The sequence below is a fragment of the Sylvia atricapilla genome, chromosome 5, assembly GCF_009819655.1.
Source record: "Sylvia atricapilla isolate bSylAtr1 chromosome 5, bSylAtr1.pri, whole genome shotgun sequence".
NCBI lineage: Eukaryota > Metazoa > Chordata > Aves > Passeriformes > Sylviidae > Sylvia > Sylvia atricapilla.
This window is the reverse complement of record NC_089144.1, coordinates 32284530-32302353: the sequence shown is the minus strand read 5'-3', so window position 1 is coordinate 32302353 and position 17824 is coordinate 32284530. Positions and strand designations below refer to the sequence as shown.

General features: G+C 39.0%; 1 protein-coding gene across 1 annotated transcript in view; it reads left to right on the top strand.

The window, feature by feature from the left end:
* Positions 1–17824, top strand: part of PPM1H (protein phosphatase, Mg2+/Mn2+ dependent 1H) — a 127654-nt gene that overhangs the window by 43916 nt on the left and 65914 nt on the right. The window contains exon 2 of the mRNA XM_066319098.1: positions 10609–10777. Within this exon, the coding sequence (XP_066175195.1) occupies positions 10609–10777 (169 nt within the window). The remainder of the gene's footprint in view (positions 1–10608; positions 10778–17824) is intronic.

Sequence of the window (17824 nt, the reverse complement as noted above, 5' to 3'; positions counted from 1 at the left end):
ATGAATCATGCCCCCAGATGTCTTCTTTCTCTTCAGCTAATCACCCAGACTTAATAAGCAGACTTAGCTGTCTGTACCATAGACATCTGACTAGATCTCACCTCTAGGGACCATACTTGTCACAGCACTCACTTGTGGGTGACTAGACGCGTGTAGACACGTAAGAAGATTAAAAGTACTTGGCTTCTTGATGCAGAGCCAGTGCTAAGGTGTAGGTGCTCTGGGCTCATCTTCTTGAAACCAAAGACAAACCTGAGTGGTTTTTTCCCAGAAAAGAGACATTTCAGTATCTGATGTTCACAGTTACACACCACTTAACTGGGGTGCATCATCTCTTTTTCATTACTAGATTCCTAAGATACAGCTTTGTAGCTTTCTTTTTCAGAAATATTAGACGGGACTTCTCTCGATTATCTGCTGTTTCTACCTTCATATTTTCTCTTCAGTCTTGTTGTGGAAATACATTGATTTGGATTGAAAAAAAAAATCATCTCATTACGTAGGTGTCCTTGTTGGGTAGCACACTGGCATATGAAGGTGGAAGTTGCTTATATTGGGAAAGCCAAGAGAGGGGGTACTTGGAGTTTGATTTTCACCCTTTGCCTGAGAAAAAAATTATCTCTTGCTAGTTTTACAGGTTATTCACTTGCTGAATTCTATGAGTTTTCTTTTCAGTCTGAATACATTGTTTAATATTTATTTAGAATCTTCTTTAGAGGTATATAAATTCAAACTTCTGTTTCACTCTTTGCCTTTGTGCATATTTCACATTTGTGCAGCTTGTAATTTCTGAAAGCGAATTGTTCCTTGGTGTAGTAGGATGCAGGAACGCTCTAATACTTTATTATTTCCTGGTATTTCTACAGATCTTGACACAGTTTTAATTTCCCAGTGGTCTGAGAGGCATGGAGAGGTTTACATGGAAGTTGCAGTAGTCTGTTGGTTTTGGTGTTGACTTTGTCCTCGTTGAGACTTCTCTGGGGTTGCACATGCTTTTGGTCACCCTGTGCAATATCTACCCCATCAGGGCTGCTTCAGTTTCTACCAGGCTATGCCACTTCCTCTTGGCCTCTTTGGGCACAAGTGATTCTCCTTAGTAATTAGTGCTTTTTAAAATATTTGATGTTGGCCCTACTTATTGTGTTAGTGCTAATTATTTGCCAGTCTGTGGGCTTTCCAGAGTGCCTGTTGCATGCGCAAGTGAAAGCTTGGATCGAGGCTTTTTAGGTGCTTGTGCTATTGACTTTGAAAGGGTAAGGTTTGTAGTGGATGCAGATTGCACAGCAAAAGTAGGAGAAATAGTAGTGCTGGAGAAGCATGGCCTTTCAGACTTCACAGGGTGTCAGTGAGCTGTTCCTGCCCAGGGCCAGTTCCTGTGCACGCATCAGGTGAGACAGGCCTCTTGCCTTGTGCTTTGCTCCCTCTGCATTCCCATTTTTAAAATATTTTATTTTGGCCCTACCCACAGGGTCCTGAACAACCTGTTCTAGGTGACCCTGCTTGAGGCAGAGAGGGGGGTTGGACCAGATGATCTCCAGAGGACACTTCCAAGCTTAGCTGTTCTGTGATTCTCTGGTTTTGCACCTCCCAAAACTTCTTTTTAAGCCTCCTCTGCTCTTGAGTGGGAACACATCTCTTCATCCCACTTCTTGCAAGAGCAGAAGGAGCCTTTGAGGAAAATTTACCCTGAGGTTGTGGCATACTATGTTAATAGGTGTTGTGCAGACTCCAGAGCTTCAGTACCTGCCTCTGGATAAAGGTAGCAGATGGGGCTAGGAAGGACACTCCTGTCTCCAAGCTGTGCACACACACACACACACACTCAGTTACACAAAGCCAGATACTCCTTTGATCACTGCTATTTGGCTGCTCTTGGATAGAAATTCTGCATTTGGCTGACATTCTTCTTTTACTGGCATGATTTTACCAGAGTTTATATGTTGCTTTTCACTTTAAATTAACATTGCACCTGAAAATTTTCATTTGTGATGGCTGAAGAACTGGGCAAAGATACTAAGCACTTCGACCTATATTACATGAAAAATAATTGTTTTCAATGGCCTGATAGTTAACTGAATTTTGTATAACTTGCATGAGAAACACCACAGGTTTTTGTTTAGAGGTGTTTGTGTGTATGTATGTGTATATAAAATATGTGTTGAAGTACTGCAAATTTTTTTTAATCTGTTTTGTTTTAATTTCTGTGACTCTTTAATACACTTTAAATTTGGGAAAGCTAATTTTAGAATTGATTGTTAGTCCCAAAAGGAATAAATGAATTATCACTACAAATGTTTTGACGACTCATGGTCTATCAAGATTAAAGGAGTTGCCATTTTTGTGCAATCTTTTTATTCAGGCTTAGGATTGATGATATTTCTTTAGTTTGCATTTAGCTTCTATTTTAACAGCTTCAAAGATGAGGTCTAGGAATGCAATTTTAGGAACAGAAGCGTATGTCTGTGTTTTGAGGCACATTTCTCTGGCAGAGAGTCATTGGAGTGTTTTTTGCACATGGCCCCTTCCTGCAGATCTACCAGCTAATGTTCTCCCAGAGGAAAAATGATGAATGTAAAACTCCAGAAGCAGGGTGTAGTTTTTCTTTAATTATTAAAAATTACCAGCATCTGAGTGACTCTGAATTAATTTCCTACTTGTGATAATAAAGCTGTATGTAATGGGATTTTTTTCCTCCGCCTTGTCTTGCATACGTGCGCTTCCATACATATACAGTTTCTATAATGACTTTTAAGAATAAATTAACAGATTGTCTTCTTTCAGTTTGCAGGGGGTTCAAGTACCTGCTGCAGTAGTGGGATATTTTGAATAAGGCATTAGTGTGTGCTGTGGAAATGTGTACCTTCTCTGTCACACTTGCAGAGATTATCTTGGGGCTAAATTCAGTTGACAGCTGTATAAAAGGGATTAGTACTGTCACCACTCATCTCTTGGGGTTAACTTTCACACTTGCTAAATATGAGAGATAATTTTTTTTAAAGCTTGGACCAGTTTTGCATAAGCCATTTATCTTGATTTCTCTTAACCCTGAAGCTGAGACTGTGGTCTACAGCATCACAGTCTAAAGATGTGGGATTTACTGCATTACTTTAAATACATAATTTGCTTCACTGTAAGCATAAGGAGAACTTTTATTTGCATGTAATTGGCATTTCTGCAAGGAAGAAAGGATTTATTTTAGATGTGCTTTTAAGAGTAGAGCTTTGGGAAAGAAACTTGGGAGGAGGGGGAAGTAGTCTTTTGTTTTCTTCCTGCATCCTTGTCATGTGCATACACTCATTTAAAGGTCTAAAAGAAAACAGAAATATGAGGTCAATTCAAATTGAACTTTTGCTTGGGGTTTGGTGTAGTAGTAGTTGTCAGAGTAGTGGGAATAGTGCTGAGTTTGTAGACAGAGTGAATATTTCTGAAACCCAGATGCCTCTTGCCATAGCAATTAGGGGCAGGTTACTTTTCGTTACCTTTTCATCATTTTAACTAGAATGTTTTCTGTATTTGTTACATCACTCTGTGGGGACAACTGAACTTCCTATGCAACCATTTTATGAGATTGTGTCTCGGCTATGGTGCCATCCTTAAGAGGGTTGTCATGTATTCAGCCTCACATGCAGAAGGCGGTGTACAGCTCATGGGAACTAACATGGTAGTGGCTGCTTTTCCTTTGGGTTAGAGGGAAAGGAATGGCAGAACTTCAATTCTCATCTTGAATGTGAGCTCTAGGATAGATCCAAATATATTCCACATCTAAAAGCAGCTCGTAACCACTTTCCAATGATGTGTTTTCTTGGTGTGCAGTCAAAAATAAAGTATGAACTTCCAGGATCACCCCTAAAGGCTATGACAGGGAAATCATATGTGATAAAATGACTGTGAGCAAAATATGAGAGTTACTATCAGGGTGTGATTTCTTTAGATTGAACCAGGTGCCTCAATTTCAAGAGCTGTCAGTCCCAATGCACAGTCACAAGTACTGTTCACACATGGCTAATAAGACATGATAAAGGATGTTCCTGTAGAAAGGGTCAATTTCTTTTCACTACTATTTAGGGGATTTTTAATGCTTTCTGCTTCAATTTGAAGCTGAAAACATATCACACCAGCCAAAGCTGGTAAGCATTATCAACAATATAATAATGTTATAATGTGGTAACATAATAGCATAAGGTAAGCTTTATCAGCACCAAAAATCTAGAAAAATCTAATAATGCATAAAAATCTCAGAGTTTTTGTGCAAATATATTCGTCTGGAGGCTGACTTCACCAGATTTAATGTGCCCTATTAGTATAAGCAACATAACTTGAAGAACTTTCGAGGCAACTTTTTCCTGAATACCATGGAAATAAGTTCAGGCCCATTTTCCCCAATTAGCAGGATTTGAGTATTTAACTGTTGGAGAGAACAAGAAAAAGGTCCAAGTGCATTAGTGGAAAGTGGACTAGAAGGACACTGGTCAACACAAAGTTGTTTATTCTCATTTTCCTCTAGGTCTCTTGCTTATATTTTGGCAAGCATTGAACAACCGGGCAAAAGTTGCTTTAAATATGGATGATGAGCAGTCTGACCTGGCATTCTCTGCAATTTCACTGTCGTTTGTGGGAAATAAATGTTGATCCTCTTACAATGTCAAATTAATCTTTGCATTTGCAACCCCTTTTTACCCGATTCTGATAGCTAGTACAGAAAGAGTGAGGAAGAAGAATTTGGCAAGTAATATTGTCAACTGTGGCTGAGACTTCTCAGCTCTGAAGTGAGAACATGCTTAATCACCTTTATATCCCAGTGCTCTGGCTCAGCATCTGCCCAGGGCTCATTGTCCCTTGGTTTTCTTCTGCAATACCTGCATGCTAATTATCAAAAAGCTGCTACTCCCTGTGTAGTGGTCATAGAGCTTGCACATTCCTGCAGGGACCTACAGCTGTTTGTTCCCTGGTCACTTAGTATTTCATCTTTTTATGGAAAGGGTAGCTGGATGGTGTGCTGCATTGTAGCATTTTGGGAGGTCCATACAAGTAACACCAGGGTGGACTTCACTTTCAAGATGTCATTGACTTCAGCCCAAAGACAAGCTGTGTTACCATGTTTACCATCATTTACAATGGTAAATTTCCAGCATAAGTGCTATTCTACTTCTATACTTTGCCTATTTCAATCCCATATTTAGTTCTTGTTAGCTTATTAGCAAAGTGAACTTGGCCTAGTATACTGGTGTAATTGCTGGTAGGAGAAACTGTATTTTCACAGCACATCATTGCAAGATTTCATGGCTAAATATTCACTTCTTCCTTGGTTAATAAAACGAAAGTTTTATTTAGTCGCATGGATTTAGAGAACTGATTCAGGTCTGGCTTCAATTTCTACCTGCAGTGGACAATACTAGTCAGCCAGCTTTGGTTTTGACGTGCACGATGTGACAGTTACAGTAATGAATGAATGGAACTGTTTAGGCTGCTTGAAATGCTGCTTTTCATCTGAGGGAGGAGGTGAACAGCTACAAGGAAATCTCTTTCAAGTTGATTCTCAGTGTAGAAATAAATCTCATGTGGGTGAACTGGAGGAAACAGACACCTACCTGAAAATCTAAGACTGTAAGTGAGATGTCACAGAAAAAAAAAGCAGCAGCATCTATTCACATGCATATCCATTAAGGGGAAAAAAAAAATGTGGGAGGAGGAAATAAAGCCAGCAACACTTCTGTGAAAGTTGTTTTTTTATGGTTTCTTGTGTTGCCATTCTAAGACTGTTGAAATTATAACACAAAACTATTAAGAATGTGTTGTCTGTATGTAAAGTATTCATTCATCTGGTTACTTCTGTGTTATTAGTTGGGTTGGATGCAGTGCAGTTGTGGAGTGGTGTGTGTGTGTGGAAAGAGGAGAGGCTGGCTGTAGCTCCTGTTAGGAAAGGAGAGAAGGGCTTTGTGCTTCCTGATGAATTGATTCATTCAGAGTCAAAACAAATACAGGTGTCCGCTGCTAGTCTGAAATCCCAGAGGAGGGTAGAATTGAAAATTGCGGTGTACAAGAAGTTGCCTATGGATATATCCTTTTATTTATAGCTCTTTTTTTCTTGCTAACCCTTAGGAGCTTTTGCATTTGTATGGGATTAATCTTTGTGGAGCAAATGAGCACAGGTTCCCCAAGTAAAAACATCTTTTCAGGGCACATTACAATGTTCCTTCACTGCAGCTCACAGACTGTTTGAAGCTTCTGTTGTGGGCTATATTTTGCTCCAAGTGGGTAAAGCAACTGCATTGGGGGTTTTTTTGGTGGGTAAAATTCTCCTGCTACAGGACAGCTTAGAATTTTGGCTAATTACAACTTAATGTAATATCAAAGAGCATAATATAGGAAGAAATAAAACACCCAAAGAGTATGTACTGGTATTGATGCAAAAAAAGAATAGAGGAATGAATAGAAATGCTTCAAAAGACTGAAGCTTTTATTTTTGGTATGTGTTTGCGTGTGGTTTTGGGGTTTTTGTTGAAACTTTCAAAGCCTGTTTTGGATTTGTTTACCAGGCCTGTGGTGGTTCTCTTAAGATAGACTTAGGATTTCGCTATCAGTGATCATGGCACAGATATTTGAGCTTGTTGAGAGAAGAATAGAGGCACAGTGTGACCTGCATTTCCATCTAGTCAGATGAGCTTTGGCGTCTCACAAGATACCAAGAGAATCCTAATTGTGAGCCAGACAAACTACCTGGTTTCTATCTGGTGGATTTGCTTTTAGCTGAGGGTATGTTCAAGATTAAGACTCTGGAAGTGTCCATCAAGATTGATGCAGATACTTCAACTGGGACCAAAGCCCACCACCTGACTGTGCAGGCTTCAGGAAGCTCCTGTTTGGAAAATGGGGTAGGTTTTTACTAGCACCACTATATTTGGAACTAAGCTTTAGGATTATTAATTTATTACTGAGAAATGTGTTTGATACAGTACAGACAGCAAATTCTGTAAAAAGAGGGGCTTCTAATCTAGATACATTATTTGGGTTGAATGTTGCAGAAGACTGATAGGAGACCTATAGATATTGGAGAAGAGGAGGGAAAGGATGCAGAGAAGTTGATCATCTATAGGTTTAATCAGTGTCTTGAGAAATTTGGAGAGAGAACAAGAGGAGGAGTTCACTTGAAAAGCTGTGTCTAAGTAAGCTAGAGAATTATGTAGGCCTCAGTCTTTTACTTAATTTTAAACTATTTTTTTTCTCTGCATTATTATTAATATTAATGTAAAATGAAATTTAAATGATTGAAGCTGTTTTATTGCATTTTGTTCACTTTACTGGCAGACAACTTGTATTTTGAGTTAGACAGAAAAAATACACAGGGGCAATCTTTGGAAGCTGAGGCACTTCATCAGTGAAAGGAGGGGCAGATTTTCCATAAAATACTTCAAAGGTCTCTTTCAGAGTTACCTTTTGGTGATATAACTAACTTGTTATTCCTGCTTTGTTATTTGTATAAGCAGCGTTTTTTGTTTTGGTTTTTTTTGGTTTTTTTTGGTTTTGTTTTGGTTTTTTTTTTGGGTTGTTGTTGTTGTTGTGATAAGCTGCAGCCTGGGAGAGCAAGGAGGAAAGACAACAGTGAAGTCAGCATTGGAAAGCTAGTTGAAAGAATTGCCTGGAGAAAGGATTTAGGGGGCTGCAGAAAGAAAATTATTTCAAAAGTCAGCAAAGACAGAGCTGTTGAAGCCGAGTAGAAGCTGTTTGAAGCTGAGTAGAAGCTGTTTGAAGCTGAGTAGATGTTACTAGCTTCTGTGCTTGGCATCAGGCACCAACACATAGTTCAAGATTTAAAATTAAAAATTATGGTGCTTCACTGAAGCAGTTTGCCAGGATTTGCCTGTGAAATGGGATGTGAGGATAGAAGAGTGCCCCTGTCAGGAGAGGAGCAGCTTTTGGTATCTAGACCCTGTACTACCTGGTAGGATCCATAAGCACCATTTTGACATATTGATAAATTCAGGCCTTCACAAGGAATAAAATACACTTAATCCTCTGATAAAGAGAAAACTGGAATTCTGGGAGATACAGTTGATTCTTTCATGAAATGTGTTGTTCAAAGCCCCATTCCTCCCTCCTCAATACACTGATGCCCCAACTCCCATGTCTACTCAGTATTCAGTATTGCCAGGTTTGTTTTGATCATACCCTCTTCTAGTGAGTTGCTTGGTACACAATTTCAGCTCCAGGTATTTTGTGGTAGTTGATTGCCAAGCCAGTCTGTTGGGTCACTTTGTTGTCATAGTCTTTCTAATGTATTCAGTGCATTGACAAATTTTCTTCATAAGAGCTTTAAAAATGATAATAGTGTGCATAACTTGACGTGTCATTAAGTATCAAAGCATCTTACACAATACAAGTCCTGAAGTCCATCACTAAGCTCAGGAACCAGGGCACCTTGGCACCTCCAAGAGTTCAGTGACTTTTGTAAAGAACAATGAGTGGTAGGAAAGCAGCGATGTTTCTAAGGAGTAACTTTTTTTCTCTTACTTGTCTTCTGCTTTTTTTTTTTTTTTTTTGAATGGGATTGAATTCAGCAGCATCACTAAGGAGTCTGGTCAGCTAAACTGAATATTGATTAGTTCCTTATGTGATAAAACTACACTTTGTCAGCCACTGCAGTATTTTAATCATGTTTGTAGCATTTCTAACTGATTCAGCTGACTTAAATGCTTTGGTATTTATGGTTTTGTCATGCGTGTTGTGTGTTGTGAGTTTTCAGACTGGAAGCTTATTGCATCTCAGTATTTGATCTGCAATTGTCCAAAGGTTAAGCACTAGAGGGGATAAGTGGTTAAACTGCTCATAAGTGCCTTGCAACTAATTGCTCCTTCATCTCTGTTCTCTGTGTGTTTTGCAAAATAATTTTATCCACAATTACTGTTTATTTACAAGACATACTTGCAAACAAATAGTGATGTGCATACAGATAGACTGCAATGTGTAGCATTTAGCACTTTAAGGAAACTTCCCATTTCTGAAAGCAGTAAACTGCAATGGATGTACATTTTCTTTTTAAAAAATGGCTGTTTTTTCTGTTCCAAGGGAGGAATATTCATTTGTGTGTCACAGCGTCATATCTCTCCTTGAACGGGAGAAGAATGTATTACCTTTAAGCAAGGCTGATACAGACTTGACATTTCAGCAAGAGCAGGCAAGCTGGGGTTCCCTGCAAACCTTCCTTCAGTTTTTGTTTTCATTTAACAGCCTTTAGCAAGTATTTTCCTATTGTGTAAAGTTTTACTGTAATGAAAACATTAGAGATCAAGAAGTCAGGTGTGTCTTGAACTTGCCATCAGGATCGTGATGTGCCTTCAAGCTGTTTTAGTTTCTGGGGAGGCAGCAGTTATTTCTGAAGACATTTTGTGCCTGATGTGAAACTCAGTGCTTATCCAGTAGTGGAAATACTATCTCTGAGTATTGGTCAACTTGTTGACTCAAACTTCACAGTAAAAAGGAGTGGGTGGATAGTGTTTGTGGAAGGAGATGTGCTTGCATCAAAGTCACAGTGTCTTCACTTGGTTTGGAACAAGATGTCGTCCCGTCTTGCATGGGTTTTCCCCTTGTGAACCCAGACTGTCGGCTGATGCAAAATTGGTCAGTTTGTGATGAGATTGTCATGTAGAAAGTGGAAAATGTGTTTGAGCTTGACTGTTCTGAAATCAATGATAGTAACCACAGTGTTTTGAATAACACAAGCTTCTGATTAAGGTTTTAAAAACTTGTTATTGGAATAGCTGTTATTTCAGCCTCTTCACTGATCCAAGGAAAAAAAGGCTGTGGTACAAGTCTCAGGATACCTTTGTCTGTTAAAAGCTTGTACTGAGCTCGTAGTGCTGGGTTTTGCATGCCTGCAGCTCTTAGTGCAAATATTCTGTTTTCTACAGGGTAGGTGGGACAGATGGTTTGAGGTAGGCTTCTAGGGGGCAGGGGGTTATGTTGTGCAGTACTAGAGGGATGTATTTAGCATTCATCACTGTATCACTGTGGTACAAGCAAGCTTGATTTGCCTGTCGGAGACAAAATTTTTCCTTTGTATTTCTGTCATAGCATTTCTAATATGTGCCATTTGAACAGACTGCCTTTAGCAGTAACAGCTTTGTAGATTTATAGCAGGTATTTTGTTTGTGGAAAGACTTGGAACTTGACAGAATGAACACTCTTAGCCAGCAGATTCATTATTTATAGCAGAGATGCTGACAGGTAGAAAAGCAAATGGGTGTCTCATGTTTCAACTGGGAGGCATATGTGTTATCAACTTCATCCATAAAATAGTCTCTTCTTAAAAAAATATGGTATGCTTAGGGGTGAAATATGCTCATGCCACCATTGGTTCTTATTCACATAGTTCTGCGGAAAATGCTTGTTATGTCATGGGTATGTGTACAGAAATAAGCAGGTATGCCTGTGTGTATGTTTGTATCTCTGGAAGGCGGTCAGGTATTTTAATTCAGTCAGTACTTGCAACACTGCTGGACTCTGGTTCTGTACATTTGGAGTCACATTGTGAGACGCAGATGGGGGCTTCTATGCTTTGCTAATCTGGTCACTGTCTTCTTTTTTTTGTTGTTTGTTTTGCTTTTTTCTTAGGGTAATAAATGCAGGGAAGAGCACGCACAATGAAGATCAAGCCAGCTGTGAAGTCCTCTTTGTCAAGAAAAAACCTGGAGGCAGTAATTCTACACCAAACAAGAACTCTTCAACCAAACGGAGGTCATCGCTGCCCAATGGAGAAGGTCTCCAGCTGAAAGACAATTCAGTAAGCAAACTTCTGTATCTTGTCAGTGGAGAAATACAAAATAACATAAAAGGATGTAAGAATATGGCACTAAAGGTGTTCTAAGAATATGGCACTAAAGGTGTTATCAGAATATTTCATATCTTTTCAATTATCTCTTACTGGTTATATCTGCTTAAATGCAGAACATTTTACTTAGCTCTACTTAATTTTCTTAGCTCTACTTAATTTTTTACTCTATTTTTCTTAGCTCTACTTAATTTTGAAAGATGCTCTGTGAATCTAAGATATTTTAGCTTAAAGATGGGTAAGGGATGCTCCTGGATTTTTCTATTTATTTCATTTCTGAAATATAATGTTGAAAATTTTGAAGATGAAGAAGGGGCTGGAGCACATCTTCTGTGAAGACAGACTGTGAGCTGGGGCTGTTCAGGCTGAAGAAGGGAGGCCTCCAGGGAGTCCTTAGACTGGCCATCCAGTACCTAAAGGGAGTTGGAGAGGGGCTTTAACAAGGACCTGTACTGACAGGAGATGGAGTAAGGACTTCAAATTAATAGAGGGTTTAGATTAAATATTAGGCAGAAATTCTTCTCTTTGAGGGTGGTGAGGCACTGGAAGAGTTTGCCCAGAGAAGTTTGGCCAGGTCGGATGAGACTTTGAGCAGCCTGGTCTAGTGGAAGGTGTTTGTGCCCATGGCAAAGGGGTTGGAACCAGATCATCTTTAAGGTGTCTTTCATCCCAAACCATTTTATGGTTCTGTAATTTACACAGATGTCTCATGATGCCAGGAGAACACAGGTCAATCTCCATCTGCTCTAAGTTTCTGCACTGTCTTGTAGACATTTGCACTACATGGAGCTCTGTGGACACTGCATTGGCAGCTGTTTTCACTGTGCCTTCACAGGGGTCAGATAGAGACCTATATGAACCATATAGGCTGTTAAAATGTGTCTTACATCTAAGCAACCAGACTACATCTTCAGCCAATGTTGGAAAGATACTTCGTTCTCTAATTTAATCAGCTACTAAAACAGGGTGATCTTCTGGTTTATACAGGTGGGGTAAGGTCATCCAGCACATGGAATTCATTGATTTTTGCAAACTATAACTTCTCTCATTTGTGTGAAGCATGGTGTATGTCATACATCTGTCTACTGGCAATCATCTGCTATTTTTCATCTGTCTTGTTTCCTGACTGGCTAATTACTTCATCTGCTCTTAAAGCATGAGCTCAGCCTCCAGCAGTGATTGATAGTGTGTGTTCAGTTCCAAGATTTCAGTAGGTAATACTAAATGCCCTGTCTGAATATTGGAGTCAGACTGTGGATATGCTGCATTCCTGCTGCTGGAGGACACAGGTTGTCCCTACATGATAATTAGGTTTTCAGTGGACTGTAAGTCACCTTTTTTGTTAATTTGGGGTTTTTCTGTTTTGGTTTTAGGGTTTGGTTTATTTGTATGTTTGGGTTTTTCGTTAGTTGGTGTGTGTATGTGTATTTTAAATATGCAGTCTGCTTTAGTCTCACTCCCAGAATTCCATGGCTTGGTACACCTGATGGCTGCAGAGTTCACTGGGGTCCTGAGAAACAAGCTCTTGTACTGTGTCCCTCCCAACCTCTTGCTCCTCCAGTTCTTTTTCATATTTCATTATTGCTGCAACATTTTCAAACTGAGAGATTCTCAGGGTTTGCAAATTGCTCTGTTCTCTCCTGTTGAAAAATCTTCTTTTAAATCATGTTTCAATTACCATGCACTGATATTCCTTATTGTATTCAGTCATGATTTCTTTTTTCAAGTACATTTTTGCAACCTCCTGGATTAAGAATTGTGCCCAGAACTTGGTGGGACTAGGAGTTCATGCAAAGCAAAACAGAATTTGCTTTAATTAACTGTGTTTTAAAAAGTCTTTCCTAGAAAGTCCATGCAACTGCCTGCTGTTGGTTTAGGAAGGTGGTTGGTTTCAGGAGCATATTTAATTTTTGTTTGCATTAATTATGTTTACTGAAGCAAGCATTTCACAAGACAGCCTTGAGCATTCTTGGTCCAGGTGATGGGTTCATTTGACACCAAGGGTATCACTGTGCCATGGACACAGGCATGCTGCAAAGATCCCTGTGCACACACCAGCCTGGGTACACACATCCTGATGCTGTGCAGAGATACAAGATTTGGTCTCATACCACGTTGAAGTTCCAGACATGGAACTTCATGTGAGAGACATGGTCAGGGACCTCTGCATCTGTGCTGAATTTGCCTGGTTTTGCATATTTTGGGCACTTGCATTGGACATAAAAATCTTTGTAGCATTGTTTCACAGAGCCTGATTAACTTCAGTTTCAAAAGCTTCTCAGGAGCAAAAGCCACGGTTAATCACCTTCTTCAGAAGGAGTTTTTTTCCAAACATTACTTAGTTAATAAGGTTAAATAGCACTAAAAATACAAAGATCTAAAGTAGTTTCATTATTGGAAAGGCATCTTAACTAACCGTGATGTTATCCATTGTTACAGTTGTTGTACTGTTATGGTAATGTAATGGTAGGGTCAATAAACTGCACGTTTTTAAAAGCTGTTCTTTTTGTCAATTTGATATTTCATGATCCTCAGTAAATTTCTACTTACACCAAGTTTATGAGAAGTATGTCACGGAATGTTCTGATTTTTCTTTCTCTCTTTGCTAGTATATTTCCTAGTTTGAATCTGCATCTTTCATATTGATTTTTGGAAGGAACAGCTTTTAAATCTTCTGTTCTTGATTCTATTTCTGACATATTTTGACCAGAAAGGAGCATAACATCTAAAGTTAGGAGCCAGCCGATCCATGTAATAGAGTGTACTGTTTTCTAGTTACTTGTTATCTTTTTCTGTATATATTCTCTTCTTATCTATTGACTTACTGCTATTTTCTACATGGCACTGGAATAAGTGCTGTCACATCCATTATTTAGTTGTAGAAAAGCTATTCTGCCATTTTCAGACCGCAGCTTATGTATTTAAATTTGTAATGTATTTTCCCAAAACAGGCAGCATATTCCTGGAAAAAGTTTTCTACTAGAGGGCAGTCTTACACTAGCAGTTAGTAGGAATTTTTCCTTGCTACATCTTTTGTTGGTTGAATATATCTAAAGAGGAGGAGGAAAAAAGCACATTTCTATGTTGTGTCATATTTTTGTTTTCATATTTTTTTACTGTGAGCTATAATACCCCTGACATAACACTGTTGGCAAATATTTTTTAAGGAGTATATGAGTTTAGTGTGAAATGTGATGAGGGTACAACTTAATTTGTATGAATAAATTTAGAAATACTAGCTTTAGACACTACAGTGAACAATAGAATATCATCGCAGGAAATATTTACTGGTAAAGCCAGAGGCTAAATAGTGTAAATGCCTCATAGGGAAATCCCACTGTAACACACAATCTGAAATTGTCTCTATGTTGTGAAGCACCTTGCAGAAATACTGAAGGAAAAAGGAATGAGGGAAGGAGTTCATTGAAATGATTTTTTTGAAGTGCAGAACACAAGGGAAATAGGCACTGAAATTTATACTTTATGTAAAAGAGTCTTTTTCATCATCCTCAGATTTTTATTTTTTTCCACAGACTCTTTCAGAATGGCACATGCCATCTTTGTTTCTCCTGCTTTTTGGGAAGTTTGCGAAACATCAGCTACAACTGAGATTGTGTGGTTGTTGTTTAATGCTAACCTCATTAATCCAGTTCTGTGCTTTGACAAAGCAGCATAAGGGAGTTGGAGATCCATGTGTTGTCCACACAGTTTGAATGCCACTATCATGGTCTTGACTCTCTACATGGACTTCCAGGGGTGGAAGGGAGGGGTGGTAGGCCAGAAATGGAAAAGTGAGCATTTCTTTAACCCCAGCACACAAATCCTGTGAAGTCCATTAGCGTAAACATGGTTTTCTTCTTGAAAGGGTCGATAATAAAATGAGCAGAGCAGTGAAAGACTCTCTAAATTCAACCCTAAGTTAGTTCTCTCCCCTTCCCCTCATCCCACTCCATTGCTGCCTGATTAATCATATTGTCCCCATTCAAGAACATACATGTTAAATTGCACATCTTTTTCATTTGTAGTGTTTTTAAATGCCTTTAACTACAGAGTACCTTCATGATGATGCTGAAAACCATCAGCAAGAAAAATAGAGATCCCATACCAGGATATTGTCATAGTGACAATCAGGCTGCAGGACTTAATGTGATGCATTATTAATTGTCATTGTAATGTGAGGATACATAATTATTAATTCTGCAGTTTTGTTTGCCACAAATCTGAGATGGTGTATGTTTCATGGGGCACAAGACTGATAGCCTACCACAGGCAGCTGAACATGTTGATAGCATGAGGAGCCTTTTCTCTGATGATTAGGGTGGCAGTTGCTGGCCCAGTTCAGATTTTATGAGAAGTCAAGTTGCACGCTTAAGTGTTTTGTGACTGTAGTTCATATCTGGAATAATAATAGTCAGGATAGGTTATAGTTCCCAGAATAGATCTTTAGTGGCAGCATGATTTATTTGCCTGTTGTGGAATTCCATGACAACAATCTGAAGGTTTGCAATGTAAGACTGCTTTATAGCTTACCTGAAAAACATGACCCAAATTGATCACTAGCTATTGTTAAGGTTTTTCCCTTTTTTCTTTTCTTCATATCATTGAGCTCAAATTATGTGTATATACATGCAATTTCTCTCATGATTTCTTGTCTGTAGCTTGACCCAAAACTTTGCATGTCTTAATTATATTTTACAATTGCAAAACCCGGGAGACTGCTGAACCTTCCTGAAAGCTACGTCAGCAATTGAGGAGCCTGAAGCTTATTAAATTTCCTAGTACATTCTGGAAATTAATTGTAAGGTCAGTGCAGTGAAGGATCTGTTTTCTCTTCGTGTTTCTGGTAGTTATTCAGCCTGTTGTTAGGTCAGAATCTTTTGAATGAAAATCTAAAATAAATCACTGTGGTGACTGAACACACTCCTATTTGAGGATTCTGTCCAGATAAAAGAAGAAACAAAGACTGGTATTTGAAAGACTACTTTTGGCAGAATACTGCCAGTGCTGGTAAAAATAGACACCTTGTTCTCTGAGTTTGCAGAACATAAGTTCTTTTTGGGAAGAAGTTCAAGCTCCCAAATGTAAAAGAGAGCAAACAGCAATGCACATGAGCACCAAAACAGGTAATCTCTTGGTGGCTGCAGAGGTCATCTCAGCTGTGTGAGGAAAAGCAAGGACCTTTCTGTGTATTTTGCCTCATTTGTGTGTCCTGACTGCTGGCTCTTGTTTGTTCACTGAGTCACTGCTTTAATTGCATCGTATTTTTAATTCCCATTGAATAGGTGTGGTTTTGGGGAATTAATTTCTTTCAAATAGAGAAACTGTTTTTATTCTCAGGGTAGGGGAAAAAAGTTTGTTTTTTCTTCCCTTTTTAGACAGCTAATAGGTTATCTGTGGTTTTCCTCTTTGCTAGGCAAAAAGTAAATGAAGCTTTGTAGGAATACACAGAAGTTTTTCAAGAGTAATATTTAGGTTACAGTAATGCCTGCAGATCTCAACTGAAGTTAAGGCCACAGAGCATCTCACACAGAATATCTGTATGAGAGCAGCATTATAGTAGTCATCTCCCCTGAGTCCTTAGAATACAGACTTTACAGTTATCTAGAGTGCTTCTGCTGTTGCTAGGGAGAAATAAATGTACTTTGGAATGAGATGAGCACAGTCTGAAAATGCAGGGGTTTTTCTGTCTACCCAACATAAGAGCAATTTAGAGAACTGTCTTGGAGGTGTGCAGTGTAGATGTCTGAACTTAGCTGAACTGGTAGCAACATCTTCTTTGTTCAAGTATTACTACTCCAGAAAGGACAAGATGAGTGGACCACCATAGCTGTAGTGTCCATGCCACAATGACATGTGTCAGTGAGAGTCTGAGAATACAGCTCAGGTCCATATGAACTTCTCTGTCCAAATTTGTGCTGCCCCTTGGCTCAGAGGAAATATATGGTAACATTTCAATTTCCAGTCTCATCTTGATTTAACTCCCAAATTCACATGAGGCTTGATCAGTGTAGGACATACCCAGATTTGAGATCTGTATAGTAAATTGTGTTAATAACTGTTTTCCTTTATCTTCTGAAAAGCTGTAACACAGACTTTGCTGGCATGTTTGCTTTGGAGAACTCATGAAAATGGTGGGTGGATCAAACTTGTTCTTATTTCTAAGTTTCTGTTCTAGTATGGAGGCAGGGGAAGAACAACGACAAAATATCTTCCTTTTGGTGGAAGGTAAAATATTTAAATCTCAATCAGAGTTGAAATATCTTGGGATTTTTTCCTCCCAAATAGAGCACGTTTCCAAAGGAGTAGCACCTTTAAAGGACACGAGGACAAAAACTGTGGAAGCATTATCCATGATGCATCATAACATGTATTTTGGCCAGAGAAACAATCACTTAAAAGGAGAATGAGAGCAGAAGTGGTTTGATATACAAATCCCAGGAGGCCCAGTGTTGTCATTTTGAATAGTTTCAGCTTTCAGCTGAAATACTTTCTCTTTGGAAAACTTGTTTCTGTTGGCAAAATACTTTACATTATACATGAATAGCAATCTATTTTTGCAAGCAAGTTTTTGAATTGCTAATCCTGTTAGCCGTTAAAAATTACTTATGCAGAATTTTACAGCCAGGTGTTGTGTGAACTTGGAGGGATTCTGAGCCAAGAGCAAGGTAGTACAACTGGCCAGTCCTGCCTTTAGGTGGGAAGTTTCACAACAGGTTTTTTGATGAATTTACCAGGCTGGGTAAGTGCGGGGGGAGAGGGAGGTGGTGTCTGGCTAAGGAACCATGTTCAGAAATGTGGCCACATGTTTCTTCCACCATTCTAGGATGTGTCCTGTGTGATCCTTACTGGTAAGTAAACAGTACTTTAAGACAATAACCCCTTATCACAGCATTTCAGTAATGAGATGATGAGTGCATGAGGGACTCATGAATTCCTCCTCTTGGAGGGGCTCTCTGCTGCGTAGATGACTATGCTGTTCATAGCGTGGTTAAGAATATA